Source organism: Moschus berezovskii, chromosome 24 (genome assembly GCF_049115385.1).
Source record: "Moschus berezovskii isolate FMDL1 chromosome 24, NW_MosBer_1.0, whole genome shotgun sequence".
Classification (NCBI taxonomy): Eukaryota; Metazoa; Chordata; class Mammalia; order Artiodactyla; family Moschidae; genus Moschus; species Moschus berezovskii.
Genome location: NC_142483.1, coordinates 1,819,079 through 1,834,578, shown reverse-complemented (window position 1 = coordinate 1,834,578; position 15,500 = coordinate 1,819,079). Strand labels below are relative to the sequence as shown.

General features: G+C 50.6%; 1 protein-coding gene across 13 annotated transcripts in view; it reads left to right on the top strand.

Annotated features, from left to right (window-relative positions):
- ACAD9 (acyl-CoA dehydrogenase family member 9) overlaps positions 1 to 15,500 on the top strand; it is a 44,574-nt gene that overhangs the window by 18,429 nt on the left and 10,645 nt on the right. For 10 of the 13 annotated variants that reach the window (XR_016036244.1, XM_088831897.1, XM_088831895.1 and 7 more), the window contains 3 exons: positions 10,552 to 10,653; positions 14,102 to 14,208; positions 14,774 to 14,874. Coding sequence is in view for 12 of the 13 variants with exons in the window: in XM_088831897.1 (XP_088688023.1) it covers positions 10,552 to 10,653; positions 14,102 to 14,208; positions 14,774 to 14,874 (310 nt within the window). In the remaining variant the exon portion in view is untranslated. Of the gene's footprint in view, positions 1 to 10,551; positions 10,654 to 13,889; positions 13,973 to 13,992; positions 14,019 to 14,101; positions 14,209 to 14,773; positions 14,875 to 15,500 lie in introns of those variants that run through there. The other 3 variants (XM_088831906.1, XM_088831905.1, XM_088831898.1) reach the window with 3 other exon arrangements.

Below are 15,500 nucleotides of genomic sequence, written 5' to 3'. Positions count from 1 at the left end.
GCCTTTTTGCCAGGATTTGGTGTTGTCACTGGCTTTGTGTATAAAAAACAAAAAGATTTAAAACCTGTAGCTATTCTGATAGACATGGAGTGTTATCATGTAGTTTTAATTTGCCTTTGCCTGATGTAAAATTTTTTCACGTGTTTAGTTCCCTTGATACATCCTCTCAGTGAGTACAGTTGGGTTTTATGTATTGACCTCATACCCTGCAGCCTTGTTAAACTCGTTTAGTAGCTCGCAGAGCTTTTTTGGTTGGTCCTGGAGCGTTTAGTACCTGGACAGTCACATTGTTGGTGATGAGGGCGGTTTCCTGTCTTCCTTTCCAATCTGGTTTTCTTGTCGTTGCTTGATTCACTGGCTAACATCTCCATTATGTTGAGTAGGAGTGGTCAGACCAAACTTCCCTGCCTTGTGCCTGATTTTAACGAGAAAGCCATCAGTCTTTTACCTCAAGTATGATGTTAGCAATATGGTTTTTGTAGGTGCCCTGAACCGGGTTAAGGAAGTTTGGTTTGTGAAGAGTTTTCAATGTAAATTGTGTCGAATTTTGTCCAGTGTTTTCTCTGCCTCTTATGGCTGGATGGCATCACCGACTCTGTGGACATGAGTTTGAGTGAACTCCGGGAGTTGGTGATGGACAGGGAGGCCTGGCGTGCTGTGATTCATGGGGTCGCGGAGAGTCGGACACGACTGAGCGACTGAACTGAACTGATTCTTCTGACATGGTGAAATCCTTTGCCTCGGTTTTGAACCCTGGAGGACTCCTGCATTGTCAGGACCGTTCTTCCTGGTCATCATGTGGTATTATTTTATCCTTGGGTTCACTCTGGAGAATACTAAGGGGACTTGACAGCCAAATATAGTATGGCTCCTGGGCTGGATCCCAGGCCAGAGACAGGGCATCAGTGGAAAAGTCAGTGAAATTCAAATGAACTCTGTAATTTAGTTAGTAATATTGTATGACTGTCAATTTCTTAATGGCGGTGGTTTCCCCATGATTCTGTAAGCTTCTCTTAGGAAAAGCTGGATGAAAAGTATCAGGGAACTCTATATTAGTTTTGTGACGTTTCTTTAAAATTATTTCAAAATGAAAATGATCAGGTTATTTCGTATGGGCAGCGTTTTAAAATACCATGTGACAGTCTTGGCCATTTTTAGTTTGTATTTTATGGAGGTGACGCTGGTCTGTAACATCGTGTGTCTCAGGCGTGCAGTGTCACAGCCCCACTTCCGTGTCGCCACCACCAGCGCTGCAGCTTCCATCCCTCACCAGGCGGGTGACCCCTCACCCGTTTCAGCCTCCCGCAGTCCCTGCCTTTACACTGGTTTTGAATATGTGCTTCTTTTAATGTGATTTTATATGTATAATCCAGTCCATGGCAGTCCATGGCACTCTCCAGGCCACAGCACTGGAGTGGGGAGCCTTTCCCTTCTCCAGGGATCTTCCCAACCCTGGGATGCAACCCAGGCCTCCCGCGTTGCAGGCAGATTCTTTGCCATCTGAGCCCCAAGGGAAGCCTGCTACCATTTTATCTTTTTTCCCACGTGTTGTTTCTTTTGTCTCTGACTGCGTTTGAGTGGTTGTAGAGAAATTGACGGTGTGTAGTGTTCTCCACCTTCTCGATCTCTGTTTGTAGTATCAGCTTCGGTGCGTTTTTGACCGCCAGAACTCTTTCACCTGGCTCCACCACCAGCCATGGCGCGTTCCCCCACCCACTCCTCCCCGTGGCTGCTGCTGTTGCTGCTAAGTCACTTCAGTCGTGTCCGACTCTGTGTGACCCCTTAGACGGAAGCCCACCAGGCTCCCCCGTCCCTGGGATTCTCCAGGCAAGAACACTGGAGTGGGCTGCCATTTCCTTCTCCATCCCCCCCGTGGAGATTGTGCAAATACAGAGCGCCGTCTGCTTGAGGTGGTCCCACACTTCACCGACGCTCAGTTGTTTGTTTGTCTTTCATTTTGTAGTTTCTATTATATTTTCTGTTCACTATTTTTTAAGTATAGATAAGCTTTTATTTGGTTTGCCTTTTTAATGACAGTGTCTGCCCACAGATTGGAGCCCTCAGAGAATCTTGGGCCTGGGGCAGCAGCTTACCTGTGCATGTGGGAAGCCGGAGGAGTCGCCACAAGGCTGCTGTCCTCAGGAACCCTGCTGCTCTCCTCCCGACTCTCCCACTCCAGGAGAAGCGGAAAAGTGGATGCCTGAGGGGTGTGAATTAGAAACAGCCTAAAAGAACAAGGAGGCCTATTCCTCCTAGCTGCATTCAGGCTGAGACCTTCCTTGCCTTTTCCCCTGTCCTGAAAGATTCAGATCCACAGTTGGTCAGGACCTTCTGGTCGACAGTTCCACTTGGCATCAAGCAGGGCCAATTGTGCCCACGAAATTAAGTTCCTTCTGCGATGCCGTCCGAGCCACCAAGTGGCCACCAATTTTTTTTCCCCTAGTATTTAATCTAATGGTAATCCAATCCAGAGCTTTTCATCTTAAGCGGTCTCTCATCTCTGGGCAGTTTGATTTGAATTTTTTCTCTTCTGTGTCTCTACTGACTATGCTCGTATCTCCTTCTACTTTTTGAGAGTTTAGAATTTAATTATAGCTCTTGTGATGCTCTTGTCTGCTGTCATCTTCGTTATTTCTGGGTCACACTCAGTTGACCGATTTTTTATCCTCATCTGCCCTCATGTCTTCCCTGCTGCTCCACGCGCCTCGTGGTTGGCTATGGGTCCCTGTGGACTTCAGTTTGAGTCATTCAGTGCTTGCTTTTAAGTGTTAGAAGGAGCAGAGCAGCCTGGAGAGCAGTGTTTCTCAATGTTTTCATTCGTTACTGCTGCTCTCTCATTCCCCATTCCCCTGGTTGCATCCCTCTGTGGCATTTTTAAAAATTACTTATTCATTTACCTAGTTTTGGCTGTGCTGGGTCTTCGCTGCAATGGCGACCTTCTGATTGTGGTGGTTCTCTTGTTGCGGAGCATGGACTTTAGGCGCACAGGCTCGGTTACTCCGAGGCATGTGGGGTCTTCCAGACCAGGGACTGAGCCTGCATCCCCTGCGTCGGCAGCTGGGTTCCTAACCACTGGGCCGCCCAGGAAGTCTCCCTTTGTGAGATGGCAACGCCACAGCTATACTGTGCATGTTTCTGTACCTGTTACAGGTGTTTCTGTCCTTTATGCTTAACCTTTTTTTTGCTTCCCTTCCTCCAGAACCAGCTCTCACCCCCAGGGGGCGGTGCTGCCCTGTTGAGGGTGCACAGCCCCAGGCTGGCTCTCCTCTAACTGGCAACACGGCCCTTCTCTGTGTCCTCAGTACGCTGTGTGCTAAGGCAGCCTGTTTGTGAGCGCTTCCTGAAAAGGTGAGCGTGCCCTAGCACACAGCCCCACAACCTGAATACAGATGTTCCTTCTGAGAGTCCCAAACTGGGAACAACCCACATGTCCTTCGAGGGGTGAATAGGTAAACAATTTCATACCCACACAGTAGGCCGTTGAACAATTATGCCAAATCAGAGAGGCCAGACCAACAAAACGCTGTGTGATCCCCTGTATGTAAAACTCGAAAATGCAAACTAATCCATAGACGAAAAGATGCGTGGTCACCTGGGGGTGGAGACGGAGGGAAGGACTGATCGCAGACGGACACGGGGAAGCCGGGGTGGAAGGGTTTTCGTTGCGTGTGGGGACGGTCTCATGGGCCAGCAGACCTCCAAACTCAAAAAGTTATTCTGTGCCTGTGCAGTTTCTTACACACACCAGTACACTGTGACAGCACAAACTGAGGGGTTTGCACCCCACTTGGGGAACCTGTCCTTCTCGCTGGTGACCCGTGTGTGTACGTTTACAGGCGTGGCTGTGGTTGTCTTTATGGTCTGCGGTGGTGATGAAGCTTAACTTGTCAGCAGCCTGTGGGAACACTTGAACTTGACCCGTGGAGTCTGCAGTCGCAGCCCTCACACAGCGACGGTTGAGTTTCCCTTTGCTGCATGTGTGTTCTTGTCGACAGGCCGACTTGTTCTCAGAGCCTGTGGGCTCCGGGGAAGAGGGTGGTTCTGGACACGGGCTGGGTCCAGAGCTGGCCTCGGGTCTGCTGTTCTCTTTCTGTCCAGAAGGCACAGGTAGTAAATCAAAGCTCAAGTTTAGTAAACGCCTCCAGGAGAGTTTAGGTCTCATGAAAGTGTAGTTGTAGTGGTTTTATGCAGTGAATACATCCAGATCAAGAAATAGAACGTTACCTGTATTGGTAATTTGCTTTTAATATCGGAAGGCATTTTTAAGGTTAACTTAATGTATCATGGAATCTGGTCCCATCACTTCATGGCAAATAGATGGGGAAACAATGGAAACAGTGACTTTATTTTCTTGGCTCCAGAATCACTGCAGATGGGGACTGCAGCCATAAAATTAAAAGACGCTTGCTCCTTGGAAGAAAAGCTGTGACAAACCTAGACAGTGTATTAAAAAGCAGAGACATTCTCCCTCTCTGTGGGAGAGACCGAGGGTGGGATCATTTGGGAGAATGGCATTGAAACATGTATATTACCATATATGAAATGAATCGCCAGTCCAGGTTCAATGCATGAGATAGGGTACTCGGGGCTGGTGCACTGGGATGACTCAGAGGGATGGGATGGGGAGGCAGCTGGGAGGGGGGTTCAGGATGGAGAACACATGTGCACCCATGGTGGATAGAGAAAAAGAAAGAGAGGAAAAAATAAGAATAAAAAGCAGAGACATTACTTTGCCAACAAAGGTCCGTCTAGTCAAGGCTATGGTTTTTCCAGTGGTCATGCATGGATGTGAGAGTTAGACTGTGAAGGAAGCTGAGCGCTGAAGAATTGATGCTTTTGAACTGTGGTGTTGGGGAAAACTCTTGAGAGTCCCTTGGACTGCAGGGAGATTCAACCAGTCCATCCTAAAGGAAATCAGTCCTGAATATTCTTCGAAAGGACTGATGTTGAAGCTGAAACTCCAATGCTTTGACCACCTGATGGGAAGTACTGACTCACTGGAAAAGAACCTGATGCTGGGAAAGATTGAAGGTGGGAGGAGACGGGGACGACAGAGAGTGAGATGGCTGGATGGCATCACCGACTCTGTGAACATGAGTTTGAGTGAACTCCGGGAGTTGGTGATGGACAGGGAGGCCTGGCGTGCTGTGATTCATGGGGTCGCAAAGAGTCGGACACGACTGAGCGACTGAACAACAACATGTCAGACAAAAATTCATGAGAATTATAATCATCCCACGTAACTAATCTGTTCTGTTGTCCTTGCCTAATGGTTGAAGATGATAGTGACATTGATGGTTTTAAGAAATTTGTGAAGTTTCTGTTAAGGCTTGAATGATTTGTCCAGTCAAGTGCCTTGAGCACTGGAGGTTGTAGAAAGTATACTGTAAGCAGAATTCACATTTTTAACCTTTTTCTTTTTTCATTGTAAGGGCATTAACCCTGCAACTAAGGAAGGCTTTATCCCATTTAAAAAAAAAAAAAAAATGAGTTTGTCAGGGAACCAGAAAAGGCCAAGTGCTGTCTTGGATTTCCCATAGCCCTGACTGTTTGATTTACAGTCATTGTTTATTCATTTTAAATTAGCTGGTTTAGGAGTAGACTGTTGTGTTTTAAAGACATCAGGATAGCAACAGTCTGACAATAAGGGATTAAATTTTTTAAAAGCAGAATGAGCTTTTCCTAAATGTACCATAATCTTCATAGATCATTGTGAAATAGTATTTTACCAAAGTAACAAAAGGTTTTAAAGGTAAATACAAATCATTTAAAGGCAAAGAAATTCATAGTCTGTGATCAAAAGCTGCATTCCAAGAAAACTTTGTTCTCTTAACAGAGAAAGTTCCAGTCTGGTATGGGCTCATATTCATCGTGAAATAATAGCTATTCACTTTGTCAAAATAGCAATAAAAGATTTCCAAGGCAGTTCAATGTCTCAAGATAACTTGTACCATGCACCCTACTTTTCTTGGGGTCCACTTTCTACACGCCTTTTTCACTTTCCATATTCATCAGTTTATTTGCCTGTTCTGAAACAGCCACCTGTAGGGAAAGATTGAAGGCGGGAGAAGGGGACGGCAGAGGATGAGATGGCTGGATGGCATCACCGACTTGATGGACATGAGTTTGAGTGAACTCCGGGAGTTGGTGATGGACACGGAGGCCTGGCGTGCTGCAGTCCATGGGGTCGCAGAGAGTCAGACACGACTGAGCGACTGAACTGAAGTCAGACTTAATTCCTTTTCCTTTAATAAAATGTCACTCCATTTCTTAAAGCCTTTTAAATTAAAAAGACACATTCTGCTTTCCTTAAGTAACCATGAACCATTGGCAGACAGAAATCACCCAAAGCTCTCAACTCATTTGCATGTTCTTTCCTGAGACTTCTCTTCACATCAAGTGACTTTCCTTGTTGAAAAATTTACAACAGATATAATAAGATCTTATTTAGTTTATATTTAACCTAGGCACAATAAAAGTATTACACCTAACGCTGATAATTAAGATACATCTGAAATATTTAGATAAACATTAATACCAAGTATTAGTTTAATATTGAGTATCTCCCAGTTCACGTGAACCTGAACTTCATTTAGAATTGTTTGATTTGTAAGCACTTTCTTTTCCTTAGATCAGTTAAATTTGAGCTCATTTACAAGTTAACTTCAGCGATATTAACCAAAGACACACATTAATCCAGACAGAGATCTCGTCTCTTTGCCCCCACACCACCTTTTTTCTTAACTTGAAGTTCTCCTAGTTTGCCCAAGGCTGAAGTCTTAGGCAAAGCACACTGTATATCTCGAGGACTGAGAAGAGTTAACTTCAGGGTTTTTCCTAGGCGGGTTTCTGTTTTCTCAGGTCAGAGCTTAAAGTATTTCAACATGCTAGCTTTTTTCTAATTGCATATGCAGAAAGAACCGGTTTTGCGATTTCAACAAGATTTCATTTCAAGCAGTTTTCTCCAGAGTCTGAAGAAGATCACAGCCATACTGCCTTTTTTCCCTCTGTGATCATGGTCTTGTAGCTAAAATTTAAAGCGAGTGATCTAGAGAATGCTCACCCTGGCCCTAAGAGCAGGGGCAGGCTGACTGATAAGATGTTATCCCAGCACAGATTGTCCCTCTTGGGAGGGGTGGGTCTCAGTTTGATCCAAAGGTTCTGAAGGACTGAGGGAACTTGAAGGAGTTGGGAAACACTGAATCCCTCACCACCACCCCCCACACTGATGGAAGAGGATTCTTTAAAACACGAGAGTTTTTTTAGAAGATCTGGTGGAGGGGATATAGCGGGGAGGGGTCGAGGGGATGGAGTGGTGACAGAAAGGCACCTGCGCCGTGAGTCCCTCAGATCCGGGCTCTGACCGAGGGCTGTGAAGTCGTGAACGTCAGGGGCCTCTGAGTCATTTCCTTGTCTCCAACAGTAGAGGTCAAGTTGGAGGACTGTGTTATCCTTTAGTGTGCCAGCAAGAGGCTGTCCCTCAGTCAGTGCAAAAGAAAGGGAGCCTTTTCTTTTCCAGGTTTGCAGGTCCAAAGTTTTTCTAGTTCTTGAGAAATGGCCGAGGGGATGAGTCTGAGGGAGGTTCCCGAGGCATGCCAGAGCCCGAGAAGGGGGTACTGAGTCACCAGCCACAGACAGGCCCTCTGTCCTGTGAGCCCTCTGTCTGACTGAGGCACCACGTGGCTGGCGGCACACACGGCCGGGTGTCCCAACAGTGAGAGGTGACCCCCGAGCTCGTGGCTGAGACACGAACCGGCTGGCAAGGCACCGTGCAGCTTGGCCAGGAAAGACAGGAAAGAGGTTCCCAGAACCGGCTGGGTGGCTCACGATTTGGTGATTGCCTGAAATGTGGAAGGCCCTCTTTGGGATGCCTCAGAGGCAGCTCCTAAGCTTCCAGGAAATGAATCCAGACCGAAGAGGGAAAAGTGAAAGTATGAGAGAAAAAGGCTGAGGAATCCACCTTGTAGTCCTGCTGGTAAGGTGGCAGCCATGAAGAGCAGGCTCGGTATTCTGTGCCTGGCCGTGCTGTCTTGCTGGGGCCTGTGGTCTAATAGCCTGGTCTGTTCTGTGACCCCCTCATCCTGTCATTCGAGTCGAGTCTTCAAGTAACAGGCGTCCTGATGGCTTCTGAGCGCTGGACTCATGCCCACATACTCAGTCGGTAAAGAATCCGCCTACCGTGAGGGAGACCTGGGCTCAGCCCCTGGGTCGGGAAGGTTCCCTGTGGGAGGGCATGGCCACCCGCTCTAGTGTTCTTGCCTGGAGAATGCCCACAGACAGAGGAGCCTGGTGGGCTACAGCCCGTGGGGACGCACAGAGTTGGACATGACTGAGCAGCCAAGCACTGCACACAGCACGGTCCTCACCCTAATTAAGTAAGGAAGAAGAGAGGAGAACCTCCCTCGTTTGGGTGGCAGCTACTGGGCCCAGCAGAGTAACTCTGACCAGAGTTTCTCAGTTGCTTCCACAGCCACTCGCCCGTTAGCAGAAGGTTTGAGGAAAAAGAAATGAGAGAGTAGGAGGGAGAAGCCCCAGGAGACAAATGGGGCACAAACAAATGTCGTGTTTGTGCACAAACTGGAAAAGAATTTCCAGACACGAGGCACACTGACAGAAGAACAGAGTTTATTAGCGTGAGAGACGCTGTTAGAGCAGTGGGCTGGCTCAAGGGAGAGCCGATGCACGTCTGGGTTAGCAGCCAGTGTTCATCGTCTCAGGACAAAGAAAATTCCTGCTGGAAGGGTGGCATTCGGTGGCTGGTCAGAGTAGGTGTCTTTACCTGAGATGGGGTCAGGGAACTGGCCAGTAAGGGCTGGGGGCGCATGGCAGCAGTTGCTGCGCGGCTCAGTCAGTTCCAGGGACGGTCTAGGTTCTGGGTCACAGAAGTCGTGGCACAAACCCCTGACCATGGTGTAGGCCTCCAGAAGACGCACGGAGGCTCCGTCTGTGACGCCAGGTGAGCTCCATGCTGGCCAGTGTTCCGGATGCACTCGAGAAGAGGATGTACTCTGCTGCCGTGGGAAGGACATTCCTCCAAAATTCCTTCCAGTTTATTGACATTAAATATCAATTACGTCTGCCTGGCCCAACGTGTCATTTAATGTTTGTGTTTTCTTATTCGTGTTCTGTTGGATGATCTGTTCATTGGTAGAAGTGGGGTGCGAAGGTCCCTCACTGGGGACTTCCCTAGTGGTCCAGTGGTTAAGAATCCATCTTCCAGTGCAGGGGACGCGGGTTCCATCCCTGTTTTGGGAACTAAGATCCCACGTGCCACAGAGCAGCTAAGTGCCCGGCAGCTACTGAGCCTGTGCGCGACAGCTGAGGCTGTCACAGCCAGTAAGTGATAAAATACTCCTAAACACCTACAGTCCCCCAGGAATAGTGCGTTGCTGCTGATTTGCCCTCTGAGGGCTGTTAGCATCTGCCTTCTGTATTGAGGCGCTTCCTTGCTGGCTGTATAAACATGTGTAATTGTTGCATCTTCTCGGATGGAGCCCTTGGTCGTCGTGCCGTGTCCTTCCTTGTCTCCTGCCGCGTCTTTATTCTGAAATTTGTTTTATCCGGTGTGATTACTGCCCCTGCAGCTTTCCTTTGATTTCTGTTTGCGTGGAATGCCTTCTTCAGTCCTTACTTTGAAAGTCTGTGTGTGCCCCTCGGTGTGAGGTGAGTCTCTTGTAGACAGCGTATATCGGGTCTTGGTTAATCCATTCAGGCAGTCTGTGTCTTTTGGTCAGAGCATTTAATTCCTTTACATTCAACGTAATCATCCGTCTTTATGTTCCTATTACCATTTTCTTTATTGTTTTGGATTTGTTTTTGTGGGTGTTTTTCTTGTTTCCTGGAGAGAAGTTCCCTTTAGCATTCGTCATAAGGCTGGTTTGGTGGTGCTGAATTCTCCTATATCTTGCTTGTCTGTAAAGCTTTTGATTTCTCTGTCAAATCTGAATGGGAGCCTTGCTGGGAACCGTAATCTTGGTTGTAGGTTTTTTTGCTTTTGTCACTTTAAATGTATCCTGCCACTCCCTTCGTTTTTTTTTCTGCTACTCCCTTCTGGCCTATCTTCCCGCCCGCCTGTTCGTTCTGCCTCAGTTATCCTGTTTGTTTATTCCGTGTGGTGTCTTTTTCATTTCAGTGTTTGGTTTGTTCATCAGTGTTTATTTGTCCTTTAGTTTTTCTAGGTCCTTAAACATTTCCTGTATTTTCTCCATGCGTGCCTCCATTCTTTTTCCAAGTTCTTGGACCATCTTTACTAGCATTACTCTGAATTCTTTTTAGGCAGGAAAGTTTAGGTCTTGTAAATTTTAGTTTGCTGCGGTTTTGTGCAGGGAATCACTGTGCACATTGGAAGCCCTTTGAAGTGCAGTTCTTGCTAGGCTAGTGAGGTGCAATCAAACAGCAGTGACCTTGGCTAGACAGCTTCCGGTTTGAAGTTTCTGTCGCTGGTGTTGTAATATACAATATTAACATACGCGAAATACAGTTGTTCTGTTTACTTCTGTTTGTATAAACGTAGGTTATATGTTATTTAATCAAAATATTTCCTCTTGGCAGTGGACTCTCGAAAAATTGACCAGGAGGGAAAAATCCCAGATGAAACTTTAGAGAAACTGAAGTCCCTGGGGCTTTTTGGAATGCAAGTCCCAGAAGAGTATGGTGAGTAAAGTTAACCGCCGCCCAGCTGGCTCAGCTCTCAGCCGAGCCTCTGTAATTGTCCCTGGAACGGTTCTGGAAAGGCGGCCTTTGAAGGCGCATGAAGTCCAAGGTCAGGATGCAAAAATGCTGAAATTAATCAAACTGCCCTTTGTGGGCTAAATTCGGGGGCTGGCTGGTGAGTGTGTGGTCTGGTGAAGGGGCTCTTTGGCAGGAAAAGCTAGTGAGTTCTGTGCTTTCCCCCATGGCGGGGTGGGAGGTCGGGGCAAGACCTGCCCGGTGTCTGTTCTCTGAGCTCCATGGGGCAGGAGGGGCGGGTCTCCCCCCCTGGGCAAGCAGGCCAGTGGCAGCGCAGTGTCTCTGGCGAAGGAGTGCCCCAGGCCGTCAGTGCTCTGCATCTGAACGTTTCAGAGGGACAGAACATGGTGCCTTGTTGGCACTGACCCACACACCGCCCGGTGTGCACTCAGGATCCTTTCCTGCAAGCATGCCACCCCCACCCCCAGCCTCCCCGCTCTCTGAGCCCTCCCCCGAGCCCTGGCTGGGTCAGCTCGGGGTCAGGGGTTTAGGTCGGAGAGCCGCTGGTGCTGAGAGCTGGGCACATCCATGGCTGTGAGTGCAGTGTCCACGCCGGATTCAGTTTGCACAGCGAGGCCCAGACACTGGTTTAGCTCCAGGGTGAAAGTGCAGTCGACTCCCCCACACACCCCCCACCTCGCAGCCCAGGGTGGGACCCTTGTGCCTATAGAACTCGTTGCACCTTGGTGCTGCTGGGACCCGGCTGGAGCGGCTCCAGTCTGAGAGCTTGTGATTTTAGGACAGACTAGTGTGACTATATCGGAGAAGGCAGTGGCACGCCACTCCAGTGCTCTTGCCTGGAGAATCCCACGGATGGAGGAGCCTGGTAGGCTGCAGTCCATGGGGTCGCTAAGGGTCGGACACGACTGAGCGACTTCACTTTCACACATTGGAGAAGGAAATGGCAACCCACTCCAGTGCTCTTGCCTGGAGAATCCCGGGGACGGGGGAGCCTGGTGGGCTTCCGTCTATGGGGTCACACGGAGTCGGACACGACTGAAGTGACACAGCAGCGGCAGCACATTTGGAGGCACCTTTTCATCAGGGGGAGTCTCCGTTTGTATGTCTGCCTGTCACCATGTTTTAAGCTGTTGGAGGATATCTCCTACTTGTCTCCCATTAAGTACCTCCTCCCACATTTCCAAATTGACAAAAGAAGTTATGGTCTATGGAGGAAACATGACATCATCTCTGCAGCTGCTCCGCTGGTGGCGGGACGCGGCGCGGGCCTCGGACTTGCCTGCAGCCTGCAGGGTCAGGGCCCTGCACTCTCCCCGGGCCTCCAGGCCCGGCGGGGTCCTTTGTCGGCAGCTCCCAGGCCTTGGGGAAGTGTCTGCCGCAAGGCGGGGGCCGCGTCCAGCATTAGAACAGGCCGGAGACTCAGCCCAAGTGCAGTGCTTGGCCTGTCGTCAGCTGCGGAAAGGGCGTGTGTGGAGGAATGCCAGACGCAGCCAGCCTGTTGGCGGTGTCTGCTGCCCCCCAAGGTCTTAAAGGAGGCCCTTCCTGATTCCGGAGAGCAGTTGTTTCCTCCACACGAGCTTCTATGAAACTTGAATACGCCTTTTTGTCTCTGTGTTTTATGCCGGCACACGTGTGAGTGTGTGTATGACTGCACAGCTCCATCCCTTACTCTGTTTCATGAGGTCCTCTTGAGTGTGAAATGGTCTTTCATGAGATGATAAAATGGTCACATTTGGAACTCTTTCTTTTTAACTCTTCCTTGGGAAATTAAGGCAACTACAGCCTGATGTTCATGCCGAAAACAGTTTTCAGAAATTTTCCCAGTCTGAAGCATTCTGAAGTCTGGTTGGAAACTTCTGCGCCCAGTTCTCCTTCCTGCCCTTGAGCCCCGCAGCGGTCTCACCCACCTGCCACCTGTCCCCACTCTTTGTCCCCCGCCCATGATTTCACTGATGCTTTCTTGAAGAAGGCTTCCCTCATAGCTCAGCTGGTAAAGAGTCCACCTGCAATGCGAGAGACCTGGGTTCGATTCCTGGGTTGGGGAGATCCGCTGGAGAAGGGATAGGCTACCCGCTCCAGTATTCTTGGGCTTCCCTTGTGGTTCAGCTGGTAAAGAATTCACCCGCAATGTGGGAGACCTGGGTTCAATCCCGGGGTTGGGAAGATCCCCTGAAGAAGGGATAGGCTACCCGCTCCAGTATTCTTGGGCTTCCCTCATAGCTCAGCTGGTAAAGAGTCCACCTGCAATGCGAGAGACCTGGGTTCGATTCTTGGGTTGGGGAGATCCGCTGGAGAAGGGATAGGCTACCCGCTCCAGTATTCTTGGGCTTCCCTTGTGGTTCAGCTGGTAAAGAATTCACCCACAGTGTGGGAGACCTGGGTTCAATCCCGGGGTTGGGAAGATCCCCTGAAGAAGGGAAAGGCCACCCACTCCAGTATTCTGGCCTGGAGAATTCCATGGACTGTATATAGTCCATGGGGTTGCAAAGAGTTGGACACGACTGAGCGACTTTCACTTTCTTGAAGAAAAGTGTCATGCTTTGTTCTTAAAGAAGCAAAATGGACATTGGTATATGAAACAAGTAGGAACAAAGTGTCTTGATTGACAGGTGGGCTGGGGCTGCGGCAGGGTGCTGGCTTCCCTGGGCCCCTGAGCCTGGGGGACACTGTGCCCCTGCGGGGGCCTGGCCATCCCTGTGCTGCGGAGGAGAGGGCATCCTGAAGGCACCCCTGCACTGGGGCCGTGTGGGGGCCCAGAGTCCGCTCCACCCCTTGGTTGGTTTGCCAGGTGCACTTGTGGCCACCCCACTGCCTCTGGAAGGTGAAGATGAAATGCAGGATGCACAGGTTCAGTGGGCTTTGTTTACTGTGCTTGTGCTTTGCTCCTAAAACAGTGATTTGCCCCCCAGGGGACGTCTGGCAACATTGGGAGACATATTTTATTGTCAGACCTGTGGGGAAGGGGGAACGATGGGCATCTTGTGGGCAGAGGCCACGGATGCATCTCAGCACCCTGCGGGGCCCGGGGCACCCCTGCAGCACACCAGCCCCCACAGCAGCACCCGCAGGTGCAAAGACCTGTCCAGATGCCGAGAGGTCCTGGGGGTGGATGCGGAATACAGTTCACGTCCACCGAACCCGGGATCTGTGACAGGTGTTCACTGCTTTATGTGTGTGAGGACTTTGTTTTTATCTTACAGTGCGCGTCTGCATGTGCTTATTACAAAGCTAGAAAAGGCCCGAAAGGATGCAGACAGAAACGCACCGAGTGACGAGTTAACGGGTACTTTGTTTTCTTTGTAGGTCTGTGTTGTGTTCCTCATAAAACGGTGAGCAGGCTGTATTTACGGAGCCTTTTCTGGGAGGAATCTGGGGCTGGAGCATAAGCGAGGCTGTTCTGTTCCCGCCCTAGGTGGCCTGGGCCTCTCCAACACCATGTACGCACGGCTGGGGGAGGTCATCGGCCTGGACGCCTCCATCGCTGTGACCCTGGCAGCTCACCAGGCCATCGGCCTCAAGGTCAGGGTGTGGGTTAGTGGGGCGTGTGGGCGGATGGGCAGCTGGCTCCTTTGGAAACCGCCTCCTCCCCATTGCCCTGCCCCGTCCTTCCAGGCCCTGTCAGAGGCCACCGCCTCCTTGAGGGCCTGCCTGCACTGTGGGCGGGAAGTGACCCTACCACCCTGGTTTGCTCCCTCGGGGCCTGCGCATGTCCTCACTGCTCTGGGAGCCCATCCTCCACTGGACTTAAGCATCTCAGGGCAGGCTCCCCGGCCCACAGCTCAGTCCTTGGGTGGTTTCACTCGGTGTAGGAACCGAGGGGGCAGAGCGCCCCCAGGCTTGGCCGTGGCTTCGGCCACCCAGCTGGGCAGTGGAGAAGCTGCCGGGGAACCCGAGTCCTGCCCCGAAGCTGTGGCGGGCTGCCCAGCCTGTCCCCGTGTGGGGGTTCCCTGACCCCCCAGCAGCTCCCCATTTATTTTCTGGGGCTGCCAGCTCTGGGTGGCCCCCTCGTGTGAAGGAAGCGTGTTCTGTGAGCACGTGGCTCCTGCTCCTCTCGCCACCACTAAATAAGCTGTGTGTGTTGCAGGGCATCATCTTGGCCGGCAGCAACGAGCAGAAGGCCAGGTACCTGCCCAGGCTGGCGTCCGGGGAGCACGTGGCCGCCTTCTGCCTGACGGAGCCGGCCAGGTCAGCCCCGCGCCCCCCGCAGCCTCTCTTCCTGTCCGCTTCCTGCTCTCGTCTTCTCCTCCCTGGTGATCCTTACAGACAAGAACAGGCCCGTCAGCACCTGTTCTGTAACTGTTTTATGCTTTGCAACCCTCCTTACAGGCTTTCCTGGAGGCTCAGTTGCTAACTAAAGAGCCCACTTGTGAATGAAGGAGCCCCAAGTTCGATCCCTGGGTCGGAAAGATCCCCTGGAGAAGGAAATGGCAACCAACTCCAGTGTTCTTGCCTGGAAAATCCCATGGACAGAGGAGCCTGGGGACTACAGTCCATGGGGTCCCAATAGAGTCGGACACGACTTAGTGACTAAACCACCCTCCTTATATAAAAGAAGCATCCAGGCGTCACAGTCACAGCGACTTTCGGACTGTGCAGGGCGGGTGGTGTTGTCCCCGCTCCCCAGGCCGTGGGCTGAGGTTCAGCGAGGTGGAGTCGTCAGCCTAGAGTCTCAGCTGCTGTGGACTCAGGGCTTCCGACAGCAGGCCAATCTCAGAGCTTGGCTCCACGCGGGTGCTCCCTGACCCCACAGCAGCTCCCCATTTATTTTCTGGGGCTGCCAGCTCTGGGCAGCCTGCCTCTCTCTGTTTCAG